At 41.7% G+C, this 22,433-nt stretch overlaps 1 protein-coding gene across 3 annotated transcripts in view; it reads left to right on the forward strand.

Moving 5' to 3' along the window:
• The window catches only part of MTUS2 (microtubule associated scaffold protein 2), a 264,605-nt gene that overhangs the window by 177,983 nt on the left and 64,189 nt on the right, over positions 1-22,433 (forward strand). For all 3 annotated transcript variants that reach the window (XM_063149100.1, XM_063149101.1, XM_063149102.1), the window contains one exon: positions 20,635-20,796. In XM_063149100.1, the coding sequence (XP_063005170.1) occupies positions 20,635-20,796 (162 nt within the window). The remainder of the gene's footprint in view (positions 1-20,634; positions 20,797-22,433) is intronic.

Below are 22,433 nucleotides of genomic sequence, written 5' to 3' on the forward strand. Positions count from 1 at the left end.
TAATCTACATTCCACTTGCAGTTTTTTAACGTGAAGCCTTTTTTTGCTGAAAATAGAGAGGTCATTGATTTTTTGGTTAAATTTAAAATGTGCAGTCAGAGATTCATGCTAGCAAGAATACCATCATTAATATTATCATTTTGCAAAGAATGCTTCCCTTTTGGAAACTTTCTTGTGTTTACTAAATGACCCAGTTTATTAAATGAAACTTTATTTTTTTCTTTTCACAAAATGTATGCCTTTCACTGTAAATTTTGTAAGATTTTCTTAGGTTCCTGTGCTTCAGAAAATGTTATACAATTCCTGAGATCAGCATACAGTGACCTGAAATATTCTGTGTCACATATATACTGTGTCACATCCTCACTGCAACATTAGCTACTTGCACAGCACTTTCTGTGCAAAGTAAGCATAAGCCTATGCCCTCAAACAAACACAAGGGGTCATACCAGATGTCCTGGACCTTCTAGCAATTTATATTTTTAATATCATATCCTTAGTCAGTGCTTAATCATGAGTAGATAGATCTTAAAAGACCTTGAATTACTTCCATTAAAAAATAATCCATAGTTTATTAGAGTGTGTCCACCTCAATGACATAGAAAGCAAACAAGTTAATTGTTGGCTCAGGGTTTTGTGTGTATCTTTGTTCATGGTTAATTCCATAGTTCTTTTTATGTATTTAATGGTTTGGGATTTTTTCTCATTTGCATAAGTTCTCCATGCAGGTGGAGAGTGAAGGCAGTTACCATTTCTGCAGGTAGAGAGGGCATCTAAAATAGCAGAGAGCACAGGAGAAATACCTTCCCTTTGGCCTGGCTTCCTATGGAAATGTGGCTCAGGCAGTCTTGTTTGTCAAGGTTCTTGTAGTTCCTTTGAACTCTGATTTTGACTGGGGTTAAGAACTTTTAAATCCCTGCAAATATCCTGAAAGTAAACATCTGTGTAGAGGGAGAGCTACCCTGTAAGTGTTTGGACAGAGAGAAAGGGAAAAGTGAGCTCACATGCTGTTAGGCACCAGAGGATCTGCCTAACAGTGGGACAGGGCCCTTAATAAATATCCCAGCTGTGAGAAAATGTTGCACTTTACTCCATCATTGCTAAAATAGATATGCAGAAAAAGCCCAGTTGTCCTCTCCTTTGGTCATGAATTGGCATCTGTTGTAACTATAACCATAGTTGTGATAGCTTTAGTTTCACCTTACATATATATAGAAGCTTTCTTCTGATAAACTACAAGCTTCATTTTTTATTAATACTTATTTTATGCATTTCTCAGTTTGGCAGCAGAAAATACATACTCATTGAAATTGCTGTGAGAGGGAAAATTGCTTATTTTATCTTTCAAAGATAAAATCCCCTCAGTCAATCAGATGATTGCAAATGCATGCTTTTTTGTTTATTTTTTAATCCCATAACATCCAATTAATTTAGTTTAATATCTTTCATCTAATCACACAATGTATCTTCCTCATGGGTGGAAAGTAATTTGTGCTTTACCAAAACATGAAAATAAGTGGCCAGTCATTTCATTCTGCCCTTTTTTGTCTTAAAGCACATCTGGGGCTGTTGGTCAGCAACTACATTCCTCCCAGTTGCGATACCAGTCAAGCTGGCCAGTCACAAGAGTCTTGTTCTGTACATTGTGCCTTACTTTCATGGTTTTTGATTCATAGCTTCTTTCATAGCTTCATTTTGCTTATTAAATATTTATAGTTAAGAGAACAGACTTTTTAAAAGAAATTGCTTGCTGTGATTTCACATAATGGTTTCATGCTTTAAGAGAATTAATCCATGAGATATCTTAGATTTAGGGAAGATTGTCTCCTCAGGGTAAAGCTCAACTCTTGCAAATTGCATTTGATAACATCAGGGACTTAGAAGTCCTGGTAAAAGTTCTGCTTCAGAAGCTTTCTGACATGGAACAAGCAGACCTTGTTTTGCCAGACTGAATAAGTGATTAAAGGTTTTTTATTTTTACAGAGAGTAAATTCCCATAAATTTCTTACATCAAGTTATGATATGCTGATATCCTCTGAAGATGTGACATTTTCCTGAATCTATAGTACACATGTATGAATAAAAGTTAAGAAATCTACAATGCTAAGCTTGTAAAAATTCATTCAGAATAGGTGGGTTCTCTAGGTACTGTGACACAACAATTGTCCTAATTTTTCTTACCTTGAAATGCATCTATTGCAGTTGCATTTTTGTAGTTGCATACAAGCCCAGATGGAGCATCAGCCTGACCCACTGCAACAGATCCTTTATTCTCTTGGGAATGTAGTAATTTGAAGGTCCAGTCTCAGATTACATCCAGGAGAGCACTAAGGCAACACTTAATTGTCCCATTAAAAAAATTAACTAATTTGGGCATTTATATCTAAGTATGTGTTAAAGACCTGAGTATGTCCTGAGCTGGAGGAGGACCTTCTGATAGTAGATGGTACTTAGTGTTAGTAAGCTCAGCTTCAAATAGTTGTATCAGCAGCACATACTAATTCTGTTTTATTGGCACTTGGCTGCCTTCTAGTTTCTTTGTTGCTTAGCAAAACAATTATAATACTTCATGCATTGCTGCATCAAACAGTGTTTTGCAGATGAACAGAGAGTTATGTTTTGTCATCTCTGCATTAATAGCATAATTATAATTATTTTTATTATTATTGTCCATTGTATTATTTTGCAAATGAGATATTAAAGGCCCAAACAGATTAGGTTTGAGATTCATCCATCCTAATTAGGTATCTCAAAGTTAGACTGCCTCAGTCTGCAGTATTCACCATAGGCTTCTTCTCTAATCAGCAAAGAGGAGCAGGCAGCTCTTGAAATAACTCAGGTCTTCCTAGAAGAGGGGTTTTGCAGATGTCTCCTTTTCTTTGATGACCATGAAGAGCTTGTGGAGCCACTTATTCAAATTCAGGCAGTCAGTTTTTTAGGGAAACATTTTTGCTGCGTTCATTGTGGTCACAAAAGTGTCAGTGGGAAATGTGAAAACTGAATTCAAGTTTGGCTTTCTTCTGGTCTATGCTTTGGTCCCCTGCTGGTTCCTGGTTTCAGGATATTTCATTTCAGGACCCTGACTTGGTAACTTTTTGCTAATTCAGATTGGACATGAATGTCCAAAGCCATAAAAGGCCACAAATTGTTATGAGGTGTCAGTGAGTGGCACTTTTCTGTTGGCAGCTTTAGAGATACCTGAACATACATAATGTTGGAGAATCTTTGGCTGTTTGGTGCACATCTGCTCCAGATGACTACGGTTGGATTAATCAATATCAAATATTTGTGAATTTTGTAATCCTTACTAAAATCTTGATTCTACAAACTAGTATGAGATGAAGCTTGATGCTCTGGTGCTTTGTTTTTCCTTTGTTTCTCTTTGTTAAACTTCATTTTTCTGATATATAGAACCAGAAAGCAATCTTCCACTGCCTCCCTCATCCCCAGAGAAGGAGATGGTGGAGTTGCCAAAATGGGTTTTCCTCTGTGGCGAAGTGATGGTGAAAAGCTGAATTTGGCATTAGGGGTTTCTCCTACTGGACTGGGAGACAACCACTGTCCCCCAAAGCCCCTCTATATCACTACTTGTAGTGTTTAAAAGTTGATCCTCATAATTTGAGTCATATTTACAGCTAGTCACTTATGCCTTAGTATGGAGTCCCATCATGACATTACCAAAGTCTTGGATGTAGCTCCTGACTCTTGGCTCCTCTATGGGCAGGTTTTTTATTTCAGCACTTTTTCATTGGTCCAGGAAAAGCTGAAAATGGGGAAATCAGTGGAGGTCACCTCTTTTGTCTCCTATTCTTCTTCTCTCTCCTGTTTCCAGGATCACAGGGAAATGCTCCCTTTAAACGTAATATGATGTTAAAAGCAAAGGAGGTCTTTGTGCATTTTCATGGAATCACAAAATCATCAAGGATGGAAGAGACCTTGAGGATCATCTAGTCCAACCATCAATGCAGCATAATCACCCCTAAAACATATTCCCAAGTGCCATGTCAAATGCTTCTCGAACACTCGCAGAGATGGTGACTCCATCAGCCTTCTGAATAACTTATTCCAATGCCCAGCTACTCTTTCAGTGTAACATTTTTTCCAGTATCTAATCTGAACCTCCCCTGGCACAATTTAAGATAATTTCCTCTCATCCTTTCACTTGAGACATGTCAGAAATGACTGACCCCACCTCACTACATTCTCCTTTCAGGTAGTTATGCATTTTGCTCAGATCCTCCTGAGACGTGGGACAAGTGAAGGGAAATGTCACCTGGCAGCTAACCTGTGCAGGGACAAGGGCAGCACTGCAGCAGTTACAGATGTGTGAGGCAAGAAAAGTCCAGCATCCTCATCACAACCCCCTCCAGGCACTGCTGCCCTTCCCCCAAGCTACATCACAGGTCACGTTTGTGTTTATGGTGTCGCTACACATGCTGTTGTTCTAGTCTGAGGCTTTGATGATTGTGCAGCAGAGGAAAGAACCATGTAGCTTTTTGACAGTATTGATTTCCAAAAACAAAAGCCAGTTACTGACCCATAGCAACATGCTTTTTCCTTCACTGCAGTGTGCTGCATTGGGCCATGGTCTCAGTTCTTGCCAGGACCATTCCATGCTGGAATACAGAGAAGCTCTGCGTAAATGAGCAAAGCTGCGACTGTGTCATGGTTGAACCCTAGTCAGAAACGAAGCCCCACGCAGCTGCTCACTCACTCCCACCAGCAGGACGGGGGAGAGAAACAGAAGGGTAGAAGTGAGAAAACTCATGGGTTGACATAAAGACAGTTTAATAGGGAAAGAAAAAAAAACAGACATTCAAGCAAAGCAAAAAACCCCAAGGAATTAATTCACTGCTTTCACATGGGCCAGCAGGTGTTCAGCCATCCCCAGGAGAGCAGGGCCCCATCACATGTTATGGTGACTTGGGAAGTTAATCTCTCCAATCTCCCCCTCTTCTCCCTCTTCTTCTTCCGGAGGCTTTCTGTTCTGAGCATGATGTCATGTGGTCTTGCATATCCCCTTGGTCCATTGGGGTCACCTGTCCTGGCTGTGTCCCCTCCCAGCTCCCTGTGCACCCCCAGCCCACTCAGGGGCAGGGCAATGCAAGCAGAAAAAGCCTCAATGCTGTGCAAGCACTGCTCAGCAACAACTGAAGCATCCCTGTGTTATCAACACCATTTCCTGCACAAATCCGAAGCACAGCCGAGGAAAATTAACTTTACCCCAGCCAGAACCAGCACAGTCAGGCTGATTATTTCCTGGATCGCTGGATCAGAAAGATTGAACAGATTAATATGTTTTGGCTTATTTCCAGAGAAATTATTTTCTTTTAACCCTATTGTTCATATCTGGCAGCTGATATCAATTCAATGAATGACTCCTGTTCTCTTTGCAAAATTATGAATTCACAGTGTACCTTGTAACTAAACAACCATTTTCAACATATTTGTAGAACATCCACTCCATCAAATGCTGAATTCAATTTCACTGGAAACAGTTCATCCTCCAGCATTTTTGCAACATTTATTATTTTCTTATTCCATTATCTAGTGTAAGCAGACGGAAGAATTTTCATCTAAATATTTTCCCAACGATATGAATAATTAATTTGACAAAATTACAAACGCACAGGCAGAAGCAAGTAGCACAGCCAGGATTTGAGTAGCCAGCAGGAAAACAAGTAGCCCTTTGTTTGTTCCTGCCCCTCAGGTAGGCTAGGATGTCAGTCCTGGTCCTGTGCTTGGCGTGGGAAGCGGCGATCCCGAGGGATGCGCGGCGGGCTCGGCTCGGGCTGCGCTGTCCGGAGCGGCGCTGCCCTCCCGTGGCCGCGGCCGCCAATCGCCACCGGGGCTCCCCGGCACTCCCTGTGCCTGCGAGAGGGAAAATCGACGGGAAAAGTACTCAAAAGGAATACCAGGCTGAGCCATTCAACTGCCTCTACAATTTATGGGTTTTTTCCTACGAGGCTTGCAATAAAACTCGTGGAGTTAATTCTCGATGAGCATCGATATGTGTGAGTCAAAAAGGAACTTGGGATCTCAAGAAATACATTTCTCTGCAACTGAGCTCTGTGTATCCAGATGATTTGTGTGGTTTTGCTTAGGCTGGTTGGTTCCCAGGCCATTTCCAGTGCAAAGATCTGGTTTTCTTCTCCCTGACTGAAGTCTGTATGTAACAGGGCTCAGTGAAAAGCAAATTACTCATCCCATACACTCAAGCACCCCTCCACAACACACATATGCCTTAACACCAAGAGAGCTGAAGAAGAGAAAGGATAGAAGAAAGTCAGGGGAGACCACCCACCCTCTCTCTATCAAAAGCCTTTCCTGGTCATTAAGGCTTGGGCTTTATATTGGACTTGTTCCAACTGTCTGGGAGCCACACATCTTTCTCAGAGAAGAAAGAGTGCATGGGGATCAAAATATAAGTAGAGGCTGACTGTGTAAATCAAATACTTCTTGGCAGAGAACTTAGGAAATGCCCAGATGCCATTTAGCTGCTCCTTTGGGATATTCCTCAATGATTTGTTTTCCAAAGGGGCCTTTTCACTTTCTGAGGAACCAGCACCAGCACGAGCTCCACACTGATGCGTTTGTGCTGACTTTGGTGTCAGGAGAACAAACACATTCCCAGCTGAAGGGTGGTAATAGGAAGGTGGGGAGGCAGCAGGGCCAGGAGAGGGTGATCTCTGGGGCTGGGCAGCAGTGGGCAGGGTGGCAGGCAGAGCAGCACTGTGCTCCTCATGCAGCCGAGCTGCCTGGAGGGGCTTCTGCAGGTGCCAGCCTGCCTCCATATTCAGCATATCCTGTTGAGCACAATTGCCTGTGTTTGCCTCTTCATCAGAGCCATGCCAATTGTACACTGAAACAGCAAGGTGTTCAGAAATGCAAAAATGTGGGTACAGAGCAAAAAAGGGAGGGACTAAAGTGTGCCACTGCTGTGGTGAGTGCTGAAAGATTCCATGGGCACAAGGACAAACTGGACAAGCCCATAGAACTGAAAGCCCTCTGTGGCTCTACACACAGAAAGAACTTTTGAGGCTGGAAAATATGTGGGAGGAGAGAAGATTCACTGTCTTTTGCTCTGTATTCTTTCTTTATTCTCAGTCTCTGCTGCTGATCACCAGTGAAGACAAAAATCTGGGTTAACAGGGTGTGCTGTCTGCCAATAGGGCTCATGTTTTGTTCTCGAGTGACCTCCCCAAAGGCAGGGCTTGATGTTCTAAAGAGATTCTATTATTTGTTGTTGCTCTGCACCCATTCTGCAGGGGGGAAAAAGAAGCACAACCAGTTTCAGCCTCATTTTGCTGAGGGCTGTACAAACTCAAGACCTCTCACAGTTCAGCTTTGTTTCTTACTGAGATGTTTGCTACCTTTGAGTGCTCCTATTTAAAACTATGACATAGATACACCTACACAGTTTTCAAAGAATTGTTGTTGTCACAGTTGTTGCTAGATATCAGATATCTCTGTAATTGTGGCTCTTTTCTGTCTCTGTTTCATGCTGTGCCTCTAAGTTGTTCAGAGGCAACCTGAATTATTTCCAAGCCCTGCTAGGGAGGCCCCATTCTAGGTACATAAAAGAGCTTACATAGACTGTTGTATTTGCAAAACCACTTGAAGTGCAGGCAGTCTATATGTTTACATAAAGGGAAGCAATAAAGAAAGACAACTTTCATCTTGAAGGTTAGCAGTTGTCAGATGTTGAGTTTGTATTAAATACAGTCTGGTAGTACTTATTAATGTAATTGATAGGTGACACACTGTCTTATCTGCTCTGGGTGGTGGGAAGGACAGTGACTGTGGAGCAGGGAGTCTGCTTGTCCTTGGCTGAGCCATGGCTATGTTGGACCCTACAGTAACCAGTTTGTGGCTGTAACCCTTGCCAGGTGACAAGGGTCTTTGTGGGGTGATCTGCCCCTGTGCAGCTCAGAAACCCCATGTGCTGTGGGTGCCCACCTAAAGCCATCCTGGCTGCAGGCAGCTGGGATATTGGCTGGCTCCACTGCAAACCCAGTGGTGATTTCCCAATACCGAGGGACCCAGCTGGTCTCCGTTCACTTGGAACTTTGGAAAGGCCCAGGAAGGAGAACCTGTCAACAGATCTTCCTCATCCCTTGTTGGACTTTCTTCTGCTTCTGGGGAGCAAATGGAAAACATAACCCTGTATGAGTTTCTTGTATGCAAATGTGTGTGTGTTTGTGTGTAATGTGGGATGCTGGGTGGTCCCAGTTTTGTGAAGGGAGCCCAGGCCTTGAGGCTCAAGTAATCCCATTGAGAGACTTGTATTTACCTTCTGAAGGACAGTCAGCCTTTCAGAAGTGATTGTTCCACCACATAAAGAGTCTTACAACAACTTTGACAGATACAATGGAGGTTGACTTTGGGTCATAATCACATTGAAGGCAATCATAAGGCTTTAAATTAATAAGACTTGTATTAAGCATAGCCTGAAAACACTCTCACTTCACTAATCCACTCAGAGTCATAGCTTTTGAAGGAATCATGTAGCATTTAAGTTAATAACGTATTTCTTAAAAACAGTTCTTTTAGTAGCAAATGTATGACAGCTGAACTTATTGTCCAGACTTCTAATTTAGGACTGTATTCCTGCTTAAATTGGAGTGTCTGTGTAGCATTAGAGAGGCTTCCCACAGGTTACCAGTTGGAAAGCCCAGATCCATGCTTCCTTTCCAGTATCAGTGCAGTCATTTTGACAGATACAAGGAAGGGCTTTTCCTCCTTCCCTTGGGTCCCCAAAGCCATACTTGTTGTTCCAGGTAATGCTTAACTTTTAAATGTGGTCACAGTGACTCAAATGTTTGGTGTTTCTCTCTCAATTTAGGGTTTTTTATTATTTTCCAAGTAAACAAAATCTATGTAAATCAGTGGGATTAGTCCTGTAATTCTCCATCTCTCCTGCATTTTTAACTGCTCTGAGGGAAGGAGCCACTCCAGATTCTACAGACTTCATAGAATTAGCAACTTCCTAAAGACCAGAGATCCAAATCTGTGCTTTCCATTAAGAAAGTTCCTATCTTATGGTCTCAGTGGTGCAGAGCCTTTCTGGCCTTCTGGAATAAAACCTGCCACAACACCAGAGACTGAATAGCAGTTAGAGGTCTTGGCAGGGCAGTGAGGGTTCTCTGTGTCATTTATGAGGCCTTTTCAGAAGGGAAACACTGAAACTGCAGACACAAGGAGGATCCACAGGCAGGGGCTCATATGTTGTAGCTGATGGGGAGCTGGGAGAGCTGGTGTGGGAATAACTGGCACTTGGGTGGGCTGCCATCATCAGTGCAGTGCAGGAGATGTATAAAACACAAGAATTCAAAGGAGACCAGATTACATTAGTCCCCCTATTCACAGAGCAGATTGTTGAGACAAAAAGTAGACGGGCAGAAGTTGGTGATGACACTGGCATTGTTAAGTAGGGATGGGCTTCCAGATTGCCTAAAGCTCAAAGAGTTTTTTGATTTGTTGCAACTCCCTGCACTCTGCTAACAAGCACAAGAAGGTGAAATACTGTTGAGGAACCACCAGCACCACCCCAAGTTTATCCAATTTAGAGATTTTTCAGCAAAATATGTTGCATTTCCAAACTCACAGGAGCCCTTATTTGAACTTCTTTTTTTCCCTAAATTTTAGAGAATACAAAGAGGATAAGAACCCTCTCTGGCGTGCAGCAGTTAAAATTTCATTATGGATTTGAACAAAATCACAGCTCTTCCAGAGAAACCAGAGATATCTGGTGTGTTGATTAATCTCAAAAAGTCCTTATTGTTTTTCAGGCTTTCCATTGTCTTTTCATTGTACAAACAAGAAAACAAAACCAAAAGAAACTCCAAATGAAGTTCATTAAACTGTGTCATGTAAAACCAGAAGAAAAATTTGTTACTACTCATAAAAGATGAAGCTGTTTGCTTTTTTCCCAGCTACTGAGAAGCCACTGACTGTTTTTGAGGCTGGGATTCTGGTGGAGTGGATCTTAATTTCTGATAATGGCTATCCTTGACTAGGAGACATATGGTCTGTAATATAAAATATTATCTTCATGTGTGTCTTGTGGAGCTAGTAGTGTTTCTTACTCTCAGACAATAATTTTTGTCCACCAGGACCCCCAAATCTTTCTCCTCAGGCTGTTCTTGCCCTATTTTCTAATTTTGTTATAGTAAAGAGTAATATCCTTTCTGCAAAGAGCCTCAGCTGTATCTTCCACTTCCTCCTTCATCTGTGAGACTTTAGAAATTTGGAAGGAGACAGATGGGCTTGGTGCATTGTCTTGTTTCCCAGATCCTAAGGAGTTTACAGATGTTATACATGCAGTTTTAACCAAAATTGGCCTTTCTGCAGGACAGTAAAACTCTTCTGTCTCCTCTAAGAGCCTCCTTCTTTGTCTTCAGTATCAGTTCTCTAAAGCTCTACCACCACCCCATGTTTAAATGTCAGGGACTAGGACTCAGGTGTCCTGAGATATGTGTTCATGTTTAACTGAGAGAAGGAGGAGCTTTTTGAGCATTCCTTAGAGAAAATGCACCTTTACTCTCTATGTCATCACAGTAGTGTGGTGGGATATCATGGCTCATGTCATTTCAGAAAAACCCAGGACATTTCTTTAAAAGGAAGGTCTTGGAGATGCTCTCAGGATACATATAAATGCTGAAGAAGAAGGCAAAAAAAATAGAAGCATAGTGTAATTATTATTCATATTAGTGTAATTCTTTTACACTAATACCAACTGAGATTTTTACATAACCACTTGCCTTCAGGATTCAGGAATATAAGAGAACCACCAAGGATACTGTGAGGGTCCTGTCAGATTCTGCTGTTGTGGAGGAGAAGGAAACTCTGCAGAACCAGCAAAACAGCTCAAAGGAAGATCTACTACTTAGACTCTCCTGAGGCCTCTGCCATTTGTTAGCAGGTCTAAGAGCTATCCAACTCCTCCTGCAAAGTACAGGGCCTTGGAGATCTTTCCCTAAAACTGAAGTACTATGGAAATCACTTGAATTACAATCTTCCAGTAGACAATACTTTGGTTTAATATTTCTGCACTTGAATTTTGCCCAAAATCATCTACTAAAGGCACTGCTTTTAGTAAAGATGAGATAAGAAAAAAATTTAACAGTCACATAATTAAAAAAATTATGTTTATTCTCCATGGATAATGCCATTTATAATAGAAGACTGTTTTGCTTGTGTTTCTCTTTCCTAGTGGTTTTGAATTGCAGTTTTATACCCAGGCTCCTCATAACTGACAATATTTATTAGAAAAAACACCTTAGTTAGATTGAACAGGTAAAGATGTTTTTTGAGAAAGACATTTCATCAGCAAAATTTCTGCAAATTAAACTTTTTTTTGGAGTCTTAAAATATACAATGTAGCCAGTGCATGTGTTAAAAATAAATCTTTCCACTGAAAAATGTTTCCTAACTGTTGAAATTCAGGACTACACAAATAATTTTTTCCAGATTTATATTTTGCTATAGATTTGGGGTTTTTTTTTCTCTATGACATCCAAAATAGCTACAAAACACAGATCTGGACAGGAGTCAGCCCAGAGCAACACTGTCCGTGTTGTGCATTACCTACACAGGAGTTTGTGAAAATTAACTGGGAAAAGCAGGTTCACTTGTTTTTTCTTGAACAGCATGTTGTCCAAGAGGATGAACATGATGTGAGCTCAGCAAATGGCTGCTCTGAACAGCTTAGAAAACACCCTGAGTGTTTCCAAAGCGCAGATCTGGTGCCAATCATCTCCTTTCTCCTCCAACCGAAGAACTGTTCAGCATTCATGGGAGGTTCTGCTCAGCTGCTTGCATCCTTCATACTCTGAAATGGAGACATCTGTGGGTTTGAAACTCCTTCAGGGCTGAGATGGTGATTAAGAATAAGCACAGTGAGTTAAATTTGAATGTGAAATGAAACAGGAGTTAAGTTCCTAAGCAGCTTTGAGGATCTGTGCCTAAGCTCATAAAATGCAATTAATTAGTGACTAACTGGGGACTCTCTAAGGCTCTTCCATCCTTGAGGTTTCAGTATGACATCTCTCCTCCTCAGCCCGTGTCACATGCTCTGAAGTCATCATTATGCCACGTAAGGAGTCAGACACATGTTCCAGCTCTTTGATCTAGCGGAATTCTGTGTAAACCACAGCACACACGTTGTGGTGGGTTTGGCAGGGAAGGAGCAGGACTGAATGCCACCTTCAGTTCTTAAGCACTGACAATTGTTAGAGCATGGCTTAACCTCTCCTAGTCTGCTGAGCTGTGCCAACCAGCACGGATTGCTAAAGCTGGTGGAAATTCATGATCGCTGTTGGAATGTCATTAACACTTTTCTAAGGATTATATTTACCTTTAAGTGTCAAAATACTCCAAGCCAGTGTTCAAGCAAATTAAAAGCAGCGATTCTGGGGAAGAGGCATTTATTGATGACAAAATGCTATGAGGTCCAACAGATGTCATTCCTTATAATAAGGCATGTGGCTCTAATTTGGCACTTCTTGCCATCAGGAGGAACCCCTTGCAGAGCAGATGTCACTTCTAATTCTGTCTTTCATGGGTGCCTGTGCCCCTGAGGGTTTGGTATGCCAGTTCAGAAGCAGGCTCTGTGCCATGAAAGCAGATGGTCATGAGCACAAGTCATGCTACCAAACTGGTGCTTCTAGAAGTGTGGGTGCTGAGACCAAAGGACTACCCAGGAACATCAAAATCTTCCTGTGTGGGAAAATTCCCCTGAAGTAGGCTGATACATGCCACTAGTGCTTCAGTGGTAGTAAAAAATAGATGTTATCTGTATCTTCTTTCTGGTTATTTTAACTTTTGGCCATCCCCTGGTGATCCCAGGGGTCATTCTGGCAGCTGAGGGCATTGGACCATATATGTGTCTGTGGCGAAAATGCCATCAGTGCTTGGTGTTACTTTGAGAGCTCTACAGTGCCTGGGTATTTTGTGGTATAAGGGACTACACTGCTGGGCAATGAGGGGGAGAAGTGGCCCCTGCACCTGTATCCATCCATCTCCTCTGTAAGATAGTGCATGACTGTGTCAGACAAGACCTGAAGTAAATCTGTGCTCCTGATTTTCTTCACGTACATTTTTGCTTGGCATAGAGAGTAGTCTTTTGCCTAATACATTCAGCCTAAATCAAAATTTTGTTGCATCGAAGACAAACACCTCAATTGCCTTCACAGGGGTCAAATATTGTTTTTCTTACAACTTCAGCCTTCAATAACAATCAGTTTCAGTAAATTTACTGAACAAAGGATCCCAGAAAACCTGCTGCTTGCATATAGCTACTTATTTACTCTCCCAAAATGAACCTTTAATTCTTAGAGGAGTTTAAATGTTTAACTGATACGTAATATGTTCTTAACTTGTGTCAGCAAGAAGAGCTTCCAAAACATTATGAGTATGTGCTTGCCTTCAAGCGTATGTCAGGTTTTAAGAACAAGCCCTTGCTACAGTTAATTGATAAGCTTCAGTAATTACAGAGTAAAATCAGATTACTCTGATCTGATCTGTTAGGAATTTTAATCCATATATCTAGGAGAAGTTTACAGCAGGTATGTGTTTCTCTTCTCAGTTAGAGAAGCAAACATTTCCCCAGTATGTAATTCTACTGTGTCAGCTCCTGCAAGTGCCACAAGAGACACTCCAGTGGAGTGTTCCTGACGTGGGATGTGTCTTGTCCTGTGATCAGAGCCATACACTGGATGAGGAAGGTTTGCAGGGAAGATTTGGTCATCAATGACCTTTGATGGCTCAGCTCCAAGTAATGCCAGGAGATTCCTCTTTCAGAAGGTAGATACACAGTGATGTCTGAGGGCCCATTTAAAATGTCATGCAGCCCAGGTACCTTTGTCACTATTCCAAAAAACTTCTCTCTTCTTAAAAATACTACAATTGATCAGCAAAATACTATGCTGTCTTCACTCCATGTCCTATGGGTTTTTTTATCCAGTCAATGCAGAAACTCTCAGTTGGCCGAGTAGGTGTAGAATCCACTATTGGCAGGCAAAGCTACCACGAACATACAGGCTTTATTACATAATAAAATGCTCATCTTTCCTGACAGAGATGTAACATCTCACCAGAACCCAAATAAAGTGGGTTATGTGACTCCAAAGTCAGGCATAGTCAGTGAGTTGTCTGCAATTCCCAGTAACACATACAGAGATTTTACTTTGTGGTGAAATTTTCACCTTGCCCAAGGAGGCTTGTAACATTTCAGGAGAGAGCAGCACGTGGCTCTGCTCAAGTAGGAAATTCACACAGCCAGATCCTAAAATAAAGTAATATGTATTTTATTTGGTGATATGAAATGAATTAGTTAGCATTGACACAAGGAGGTTTATCAGCAGAAGGCTGTATTTCTGCTATCTATTGTATTTGAAGGGCACTGAAGGTGCGTTTGTGTCCCAAAAATTATCTAGATTTCAAAAACTCAGTGTCATCAAAACCAGGAAATCATGTAAAGGAAGGAGCTTCAATTCCACTTGGCAGAGGCAAAACTTCTCTACTTTTCTTAAACCCACTTTGATGTGAGTGAGACTAAGTTGAATTACCTCCTTTGCCAGTGGCATGGAGCACACATGGCCCAGCTCAGAGGATGCTCCTTGGCTGCAGCTCCAGCTGTGCTGGTGAGAAAGGGAAAGCCTGGAAGCCAGGCTAAGCCCAGTCCCCCTGATCCCTCACCCTGTTCTTCACACTGTGGCCATGGTTTTGTCTGCTCTAACCTTCTCAGGAAAAGCTGCTGTGATCAGCCTGGGTGGTGTGAGGATGAGACAGCCTACAATGCTTGTCCAGCTTTTGTTTAGCAGTGTAAATACAGTCTGATGGACCAAGCCTCAAATAAAGGCCATGTGTGCAAGGGCATCCTGCTGGAAGTAGGGTTACCAGGGCTGCCCTGGCAGCTCAGCTGCCACCTGAGTTAGGAAAGCACAGCCTGAAGAGGTGATGCTTCCCTCTGCCCTGCCAGGACCACTACACTTATTTTGCTTGCCTGGATCAGCTCCAAGTGGAGGATTCAGCCTAGCAGAAGTAGTCAGGGCAGCTGGATGTAGAGGAAGAGCCTGCCAGTGCAGCAGGCTCATCATCAATTATTAATTGGTACAAAGGGCACAGAAGTCCCTCCCTATCAATGAGAGGGCTGCCTCAGAGGTAATCATTGCCAGTGCAGAGACCGAAAGCTATCTAAAGCTGTGCTGACAAGAACTGCAAATTTGGTTCCTTATTTTGGTGGAAATTGTTAACCTGAATTCAAAATTCAAGTTTCGTTTTTGAATGTAAACACTTCTGAAAAATCTGCTTTTATAAAGTCTTATGATCAGGCACAAAATAAGTATTTTACAGGGAATTATTGCTCAAACATCTTTGTCTGAGCAAGAAAAAAAAAAAAAAGCAGTGGGAAGAAAGACTTTGAGCTAAGTAGGCTAGGCTTAAGCATTGTGTGAACATCAATTCTTAAGCATCTTCTTTTCTGGATGGAAAATAAACCTGTCATGAGCTGGTGCCTGATCTCTTGTGTATTTGGCCTGAGGAAATACCAGGCACTGTCTCTCTGCAAAGACAAAAAAGCCCCAATTAGCCAGCTAGTAATCTTATGTACTATCAAAACATCTTAATAACATGGTTAGCCCTCAAGGCTAACGATCACACCGTACCTCTTGGTCCATAGCTTTGTTTCAGCTTGAGCTACAGAGCTGAATGTTCATTTGTGTCTCTTGAAAATGACACTATGAAAGCTCATATTGAAATATGCCATGCTGGACTTCAAAACAGCAACCCTTAAAGTAGTGAAATAAAAATCTCATATGACAGGTTGCATATCTGGTCATCATTCTATAAAATTTGCTTACCACTTCACAAGTAACAATCAGGAATAAAGAATGGGCATTAACTGAAGGATGGGCAGATGTCCAAAGTTAGGGAAAAGTGTATCTTGCAGGTTTTGGTTTTAAGCATCACCTGATTATTTTCAGCAGTTTAGGTACTTTTCTTATCAGATCATTCCCCATGGCAGTGACTTTAAATTTCACATTATGCTTGTACTTTGCTTGAAAACTGGGGCACAAAAGTGCAGCCTAGTAAAACCCAGAGGAATAATGCATCCCAGTGTTTTGCAGGTGAAAAAAAGTCATTCCAGCCTCATTCATCATCACTTTTTTTCTGCTCACTTCTCTGTCTCTGCTGTTTCCTTGCTGTGTGAATTTGGAAAGTGGCTCAAATCCCTTTTTAAATCTTCTTCAGTTCTGTGACTAGGAAGTGATTTAGAATTGCTAAGTGGGATCACTGGTACAACAACTAGGCACAACTTCATCGTCATTAACCTGGCATCAAGGAGTGTCCAAGGATCTTTATGCTGGAAAGATAACCTGTTACCCTGGGTAAATGTTTTTCCTTCAGTGAACATGCACGCTGCCAGGGTGTTCCCAGTGTCTTGAGTGTGATTACAGCTGTGGCAGGAGCCATCAGCTCCAAGCCTGCTGCCAGCACAGGGAGTGCTTGACCTGCTGTGAAGAGCTGGAAACTCACTCCATGTCTCTGAGTAAGCTGCAGTAGCAGCCCACAGGACAGGGAGCTGCACTCATGCTGTCACACTCCTCTGCAGTTTGTTTGTCAGCAACACACAGACCCGTGGGCATTGTCAAACAAGCTGCTTTTCTAGAGAGAATGCAAATTCTCCAGCAAAAGGAGACTTTATTGCCCTTGACTTCAGACAGGGAAATCTGAAGCTGTGGGGCTCCAGAACACAGCCCTTCCTATCATTGTCTCCTCTCAGATCAAGACCTGCCACACAACATGACCTAAGTAATTTCTCATCAAATGCAGAATTCTCCCCACTCATGTTCCTGCTAGTTTTACAGTTATATGTATTATCATATGGTATTTCTATCCTTTTAAATAAAATTTGTAAATAATTTCAGAGAGGAACACCTACAAGAGGCACAAAGTCAGTGGCACATACAAAAGGGTCTTCCTTTTCTGAGGGAAAGGAGCCCCTGAAATGAGCTGCAGCCAGATGGTAAAAAGAGTAGTGACAGATACTGAGAAACAGTGGTTCAAAGACATCTAGGAGCCAGTGGGATTTTGGTCATGGTATTCTTCGCACATGCGGCCCACAATGTGTTCCCAGCCCTAATTTCTCCATGTCTACTGGCAAACAAGTGTAGGGGAAGAGTGGCTGCAGCTGGGACTTTCCAAAGTAACTGCAAGTCTTCAAAGGAATGTTCTTCTTTTCAATATTTTTTTTTTCTCAGAAGCAGAAGAGTAGGATTCCTTGGGGCTCATAGTGAGGAGATGATAAAAGTGAGGCTGAAGGCCTTCAGCCCCAGCAGATTGTTAATAGCCTGTTAAACATTCTACTGCAAAGTCAGTAGTGCTGCTCCTTATAGAGCACAGAATCTGCAAAAATGCAGGGCCTTTTATGTAGCAGCCCCCAAACGACTCACCAGGTGCTTCAAAGGCAAGCAGAGCCTCCCCTGGTTTGGACAGGATGCCAAAGTACAGGAGTAGGAGGGAAGAGATACAATACAGCAAAGGATGTGGTCACCTGGAAACTGTTCACCCACTGCACATCTGGTGTTTTTGTACAGGCTTTTACTGGAAAATAAGATGTGGTATCATGGAAAGGCAGATGCTACTGATTCACCTGCTGCAGATAATAGTGGGAGGCATTATTTCATGAGGTACTAACAGATGGACGATCTGATGAATAATCTTTCTGATTTTCCTATAAGTTGATTCCTTGAAGTAAATAAAAAACTTTATCTTCCTCCTAGATCACGAGAAATACATATTCTCCTAGGCCCTTAATTTAATTTCTTCTTTGAATCCTGTTTGAGCTCTGGAATCTATGTGCAGCGAGGTGAAACTCACCTACCCCTGCTCCTGGGGAACCAGAGACTGCCTTAGTGATATCCATGGAAGCAGCAAACATTTGCTTTTTGGGGCATATTATACACACATGTGCTGCATCCCATGTCTCTTTCCAGTCTCCACCTATGAGTGAAGAGCAAAGTGAGAGACAGTGTCTCTTAAGAGAAACATTGACCTTATCTCAGCAAATCCTGGGTGTCCTGGTATTGCTGTAGTGCCTTAGCTGGCTGCCAGGCACCCACCCTGCTGCTGTCTTGCTGTCTCACCTCCTGTGCAGGACTGGAAAGAAAATAAGGTGAATAAGACCACAGGTAAACACATGGAGATCACTTACCAATTGTTGTCACAAGCAAAAAATAATTGACTTGGAAAAGATTATTTAATATGTTACCAATTGAAATAAAGTTGAAAGGTGTGAAAGAAAGACAAAGCAAAAAACTAAAATAGCTTTCCCCACTGCTTCTTTACATTCTCAGCTTCACTTCTGCCTTCCCAATTCCTCCACCTCCTCCATCCCATATTCCCACTGAGCAGCACAGTGGGAGGAGAATGGGTGTTGCAGTCAGTCCCTTTAAGTTCCTCTCTGCCATTTCTTCCATCTCACACTTCTTCCTGCTCCTGCATGGGTCTTTACCCAGGGCTGCTGTCCCTCAGGATAAACCTACTCTGGCATGGTTCTCATGTGCAGGCCCACAGCTTCTTCCAGGGCCCTGCTCCTGTGAGGGCTCTCCACGGGTCTCTCTCTTTGGGCCATGTCCACCTGTGCCAGTGTGGGGTGTGAATATCTGCTCCATCAGGGCCCTCCCCACAAGCTGCAGGGAAATTCCTTCTGGAATTGCCCATGGTCTTCCCCAGGTTCTGTAGGGAACACCTGCTCTCTCTCAGCTTCACACTTCTTCCCTCACTCTTCAGTGAATGAATGTTGAAATTGAGAATAAAGGGTTTCCATTAAAGAACACTTGAACTCTATTTCTCTGCAAATAATAAGAATAATTTACTCTTCAAGGTTAGTGCTTCTGCAAAGGAAACTTATAAAAAGTAGCTGAAGAAAGAAAAAAGATTTCTACAAGTGGTGTTACCCAAGCTGACAGGGTAAGCATATATATGAGACCACTTCAGGAATAGCTTCAGGGGTGAGGTGCAGACAGCCTGAGGTGGACACACAATGCTGCAGCATCCCCCTGGCACCTGGCAGAAGAGATGCCCTCATGCACAGCTGCAGAGGAGATGGGGCTATGTTGGGCCAGATTTTGTGCTGTTGTGACTTTATGGAAGTCAGCAGTGTTTTGTCACAGTAAATTCAGCACATAAACTTAAGTGTTTGTTACACAGGCGAAAAATGCATGCAGTTTGGATATTCAGCACCAACCTGATGTGCTGAGGGGTTGTTTGTTATGTGCAGAGATGTGTAAAGGTGACAAATGCTTCAGGTCTTTTTCTTCCTGTGTAGAGTACACTACACTGTTTTGAGTTTTTAGTGTGGCTTGGGAAAGGCCACATATGCTTGTAGAAGTCCATTTATATTGCAGATACACATTCTAAATTAAGACGTATATGCAAGCAGCCTCAAAGACACAGCGAAACTTAAAGCTGTTTTTTCAGAGCCAAAAGGGATATTCTTCCTTTATCAGAAAGAGGATTTTCTTTTCCAACCTGCTTTTTATTCCTCTAGTAGGTTTTCAGTAATAAAGGCAAAAATGAAATCTCCTCTTTACTTGCACACTTTCAAGAAGCCTGTGTCTTAAAAATATAGGAGACTTGGATGTGCCAATCATTAAGATAATGCTATCATTTTCCTGCAGGCAGCACCTAACCAATATTTTATTGTATCTTTGTAAAACAATTGAAATAAAAATTATAGGTCTTTTTTGACTTCCTTTGCATTTCTTGCACTATCTCCACTAGTTTTTTCAAACAAAATGTTCATTCTTCTGCAAATGTTTAAGTCCAGATCTGCTGTAATCTTTTGCTCCTCTTAGGCCTTATAGACAGATAGGTAAAACAACACTCCAACTCTGCCTTTCTCAAATGTTAAGAAAATATTGTTTTCCTTATGTCTACAAGGAATCTAGGATGTCATTATTCTGTAGATGACAAATGCAGGAGGACACCAAACCCATTTAAAGTTTTGAAAGAGGTCAATTTAAGGTGGAAAACTTGGCAACCTAATATTTGTTATGAGAATATGACTGAAGTGGATGTGAGAGTGTAGGCCGAATTTTTTCTTTGCTCTTTATCTTATTATTCAAATGTCTGAGTGTGATCTGAGGGAGTCTTTGTGGGAAATCTCCACCTGAGCAGGGGAATTTGAAAACTTTGCACCACTGAGCCCTGCTATTCCCCTCTATTTTGAACATCAGCAGCTTCCAAGTGGTAGGATGAACGTGTGATGTGGCTCCTCCAGCAGCTACAAAACCATAAACTCATCCACCCATATATTTAGGAATTCCATGGTTTCTTTATGAGTGTTGTAGACACATACCTTCACAGAAGCGGACAAAGAGGAGGTCTTAATTTCCTGTTGGAACCAGACTGTAACAGCTGCCAAGACTTAGCATTTTAGTAAGTTGTTGGGAACTCTTTATTTCTACCTGAGGGTTTATAGTGGAGAAAGTCCGTGTCACTTAGCCCAAGCTGCAGGGACAACGTGTCGCTGTGGATTATAATTGCTGATAGAAGTTTGGTCTGTATGCCACAGTTCACATACATTTTTTATGGACTTATAATTAGTGCAATTCCGGTCTCCTGCAGGCTCCAGCTTTGGAAATGAAGAGCAGACCACCCCTAGGGCAGCTGCACCTTCTAAGGATGCTCCCAAGGGGAGCAGCAAAGGCACGACGCAGGTATCGAGTGGCACAGCGACACCACGCAGGAGCTTACTGCCAGCACCAAAAACAGCCACAGCACCCGCTGGTAAGTGCTCCAGGCTTCAAACGCCACCTGCCTTAGGCCAAGAAATGCAGAAACCTTGCTGTGATGCTGTTTTACTGCTTGCTTTTAATTAATTTTCATGCCATCCTAGAGCCCATTGCTGGTGTGCTGATTTGGACTCCATTTACTGTAGACCCTTTTGAACACAGTCAACAGCACAGCTATAATCTCATTTTCTGAGTTATGTGCCGAATTGAAGGCATTTACTGTCCCTAACTACCCATGCCAGAGATTTAGTGTATATATTGTTGGTTCTCAACGAACAGCTTTTTGAAAACATTGTGTTGCTTTGGAGACCAAAGCATTCCATCAAGCGGATAATTCATTCCTAGGTATGTTTGCAGTGATGAGGATATTGGCCTCTAGGTTTAAATAATTTTTTGGTTTTCTTACTCAGAGAGGCAGAAGGAGGCAAGCAATCAAAGCAAAAAACTCCTAGTGTTGTTTCCAGGTTGTTTCCTTGCCTAAACTCTCCTTCTGCTCAATTCAGTTATGTCTCAAATGACCAGTTCCATCAAGTTCAGATTAGATCTGACAGTTTAGATTCCAAAAGAAATAATTTTATCCAGGCTGGTTCTTACTGAACAGCGTTTCATCTCTATAACACATTGCAAATGGAGATGGGAAGGAAAAGTCAGTGCAAAATATGACACAAAGACTTTATGCATTGCTAGTTCTTCTCCCCTGGTTTCAAGTCAGATTAACATGATGTAGTGGTTCGAACTTGGCTGATCACCAGGTCCCCACCAAACCAACCGGATGGAGGGAGATAAATACAATAAAAGACCCATGGGTCAAGGTAAGGATGAAAAGATAACTCAGCAATTACCATGTCATAAAGACCATACCATGCCTGATTTATTCTGGAAGGAAGCTAAACGTGGAAGTAGGGTTACCTGCCTGTGTTATGCAAACAGTCAGACACAGTTGGTGAACAGTAGTAGCTGACAAGTTTAGGAAGTTGTTATTATACACAACAAACAGAAGCAAAAGAAACTATGATAGTCCAGTGTTCTGGTTTAATTTTTTATGAGCCAAGTTAGCAGCAATTCATGATTTTTATTTTTATTTTTTTTTTAATTAAAAGATGCTAAGTATTTGATAGGAGCAAAGGTTGAAATAAATCAAAGAAATTATGAAGACAAGTTTTTTTTTGGCAGTTCTAATCTTGCCACTCTTGCAATAGCATATGAACACTGGGTGTAGATCCCAGTGTGATAGAGATACCTACAGAATGTAAATTTTTCTCTTTAGGTATCCTTTGGACAGTGATTTCTATAGGCTTGACGTTGCATATATATATGCATCAAATACAATATATTTAGCATCTGACCAACCTCCTGTGCAAGACATTGCAGTTACTAAACTGAAGTGCTTAGAGCACTCCACAGTTACAGCTGAGGAGCGCAGGCACTACGTGTATTGCACACAGCATATTTTATGAGAGGAAGGAGAAAAGTATTTCACAAGGAGGATGGCAGTAATTTAAATATAAATAATATTTCCGAAAGAGTGCAATATCAGGTAATGTAAAAATTGTCTTTGAATTTCAGCGATCTACATAATTTTATCTATGTATGAATAGTAAATTAATTCACAAATGAAAACATCTACCTATA

The sequence above is a fragment of the Melospiza melodia genome, chromosome 2, assembly GCF_035770615.1.
Source record: "Melospiza melodia melodia isolate bMelMel2 chromosome 2, bMelMel2.pri, whole genome shotgun sequence".
Classification (NCBI taxonomy): Eukaryota; Metazoa; Chordata; class Aves; order Passeriformes; family Passerellidae; genus Melospiza; species Melospiza melodia.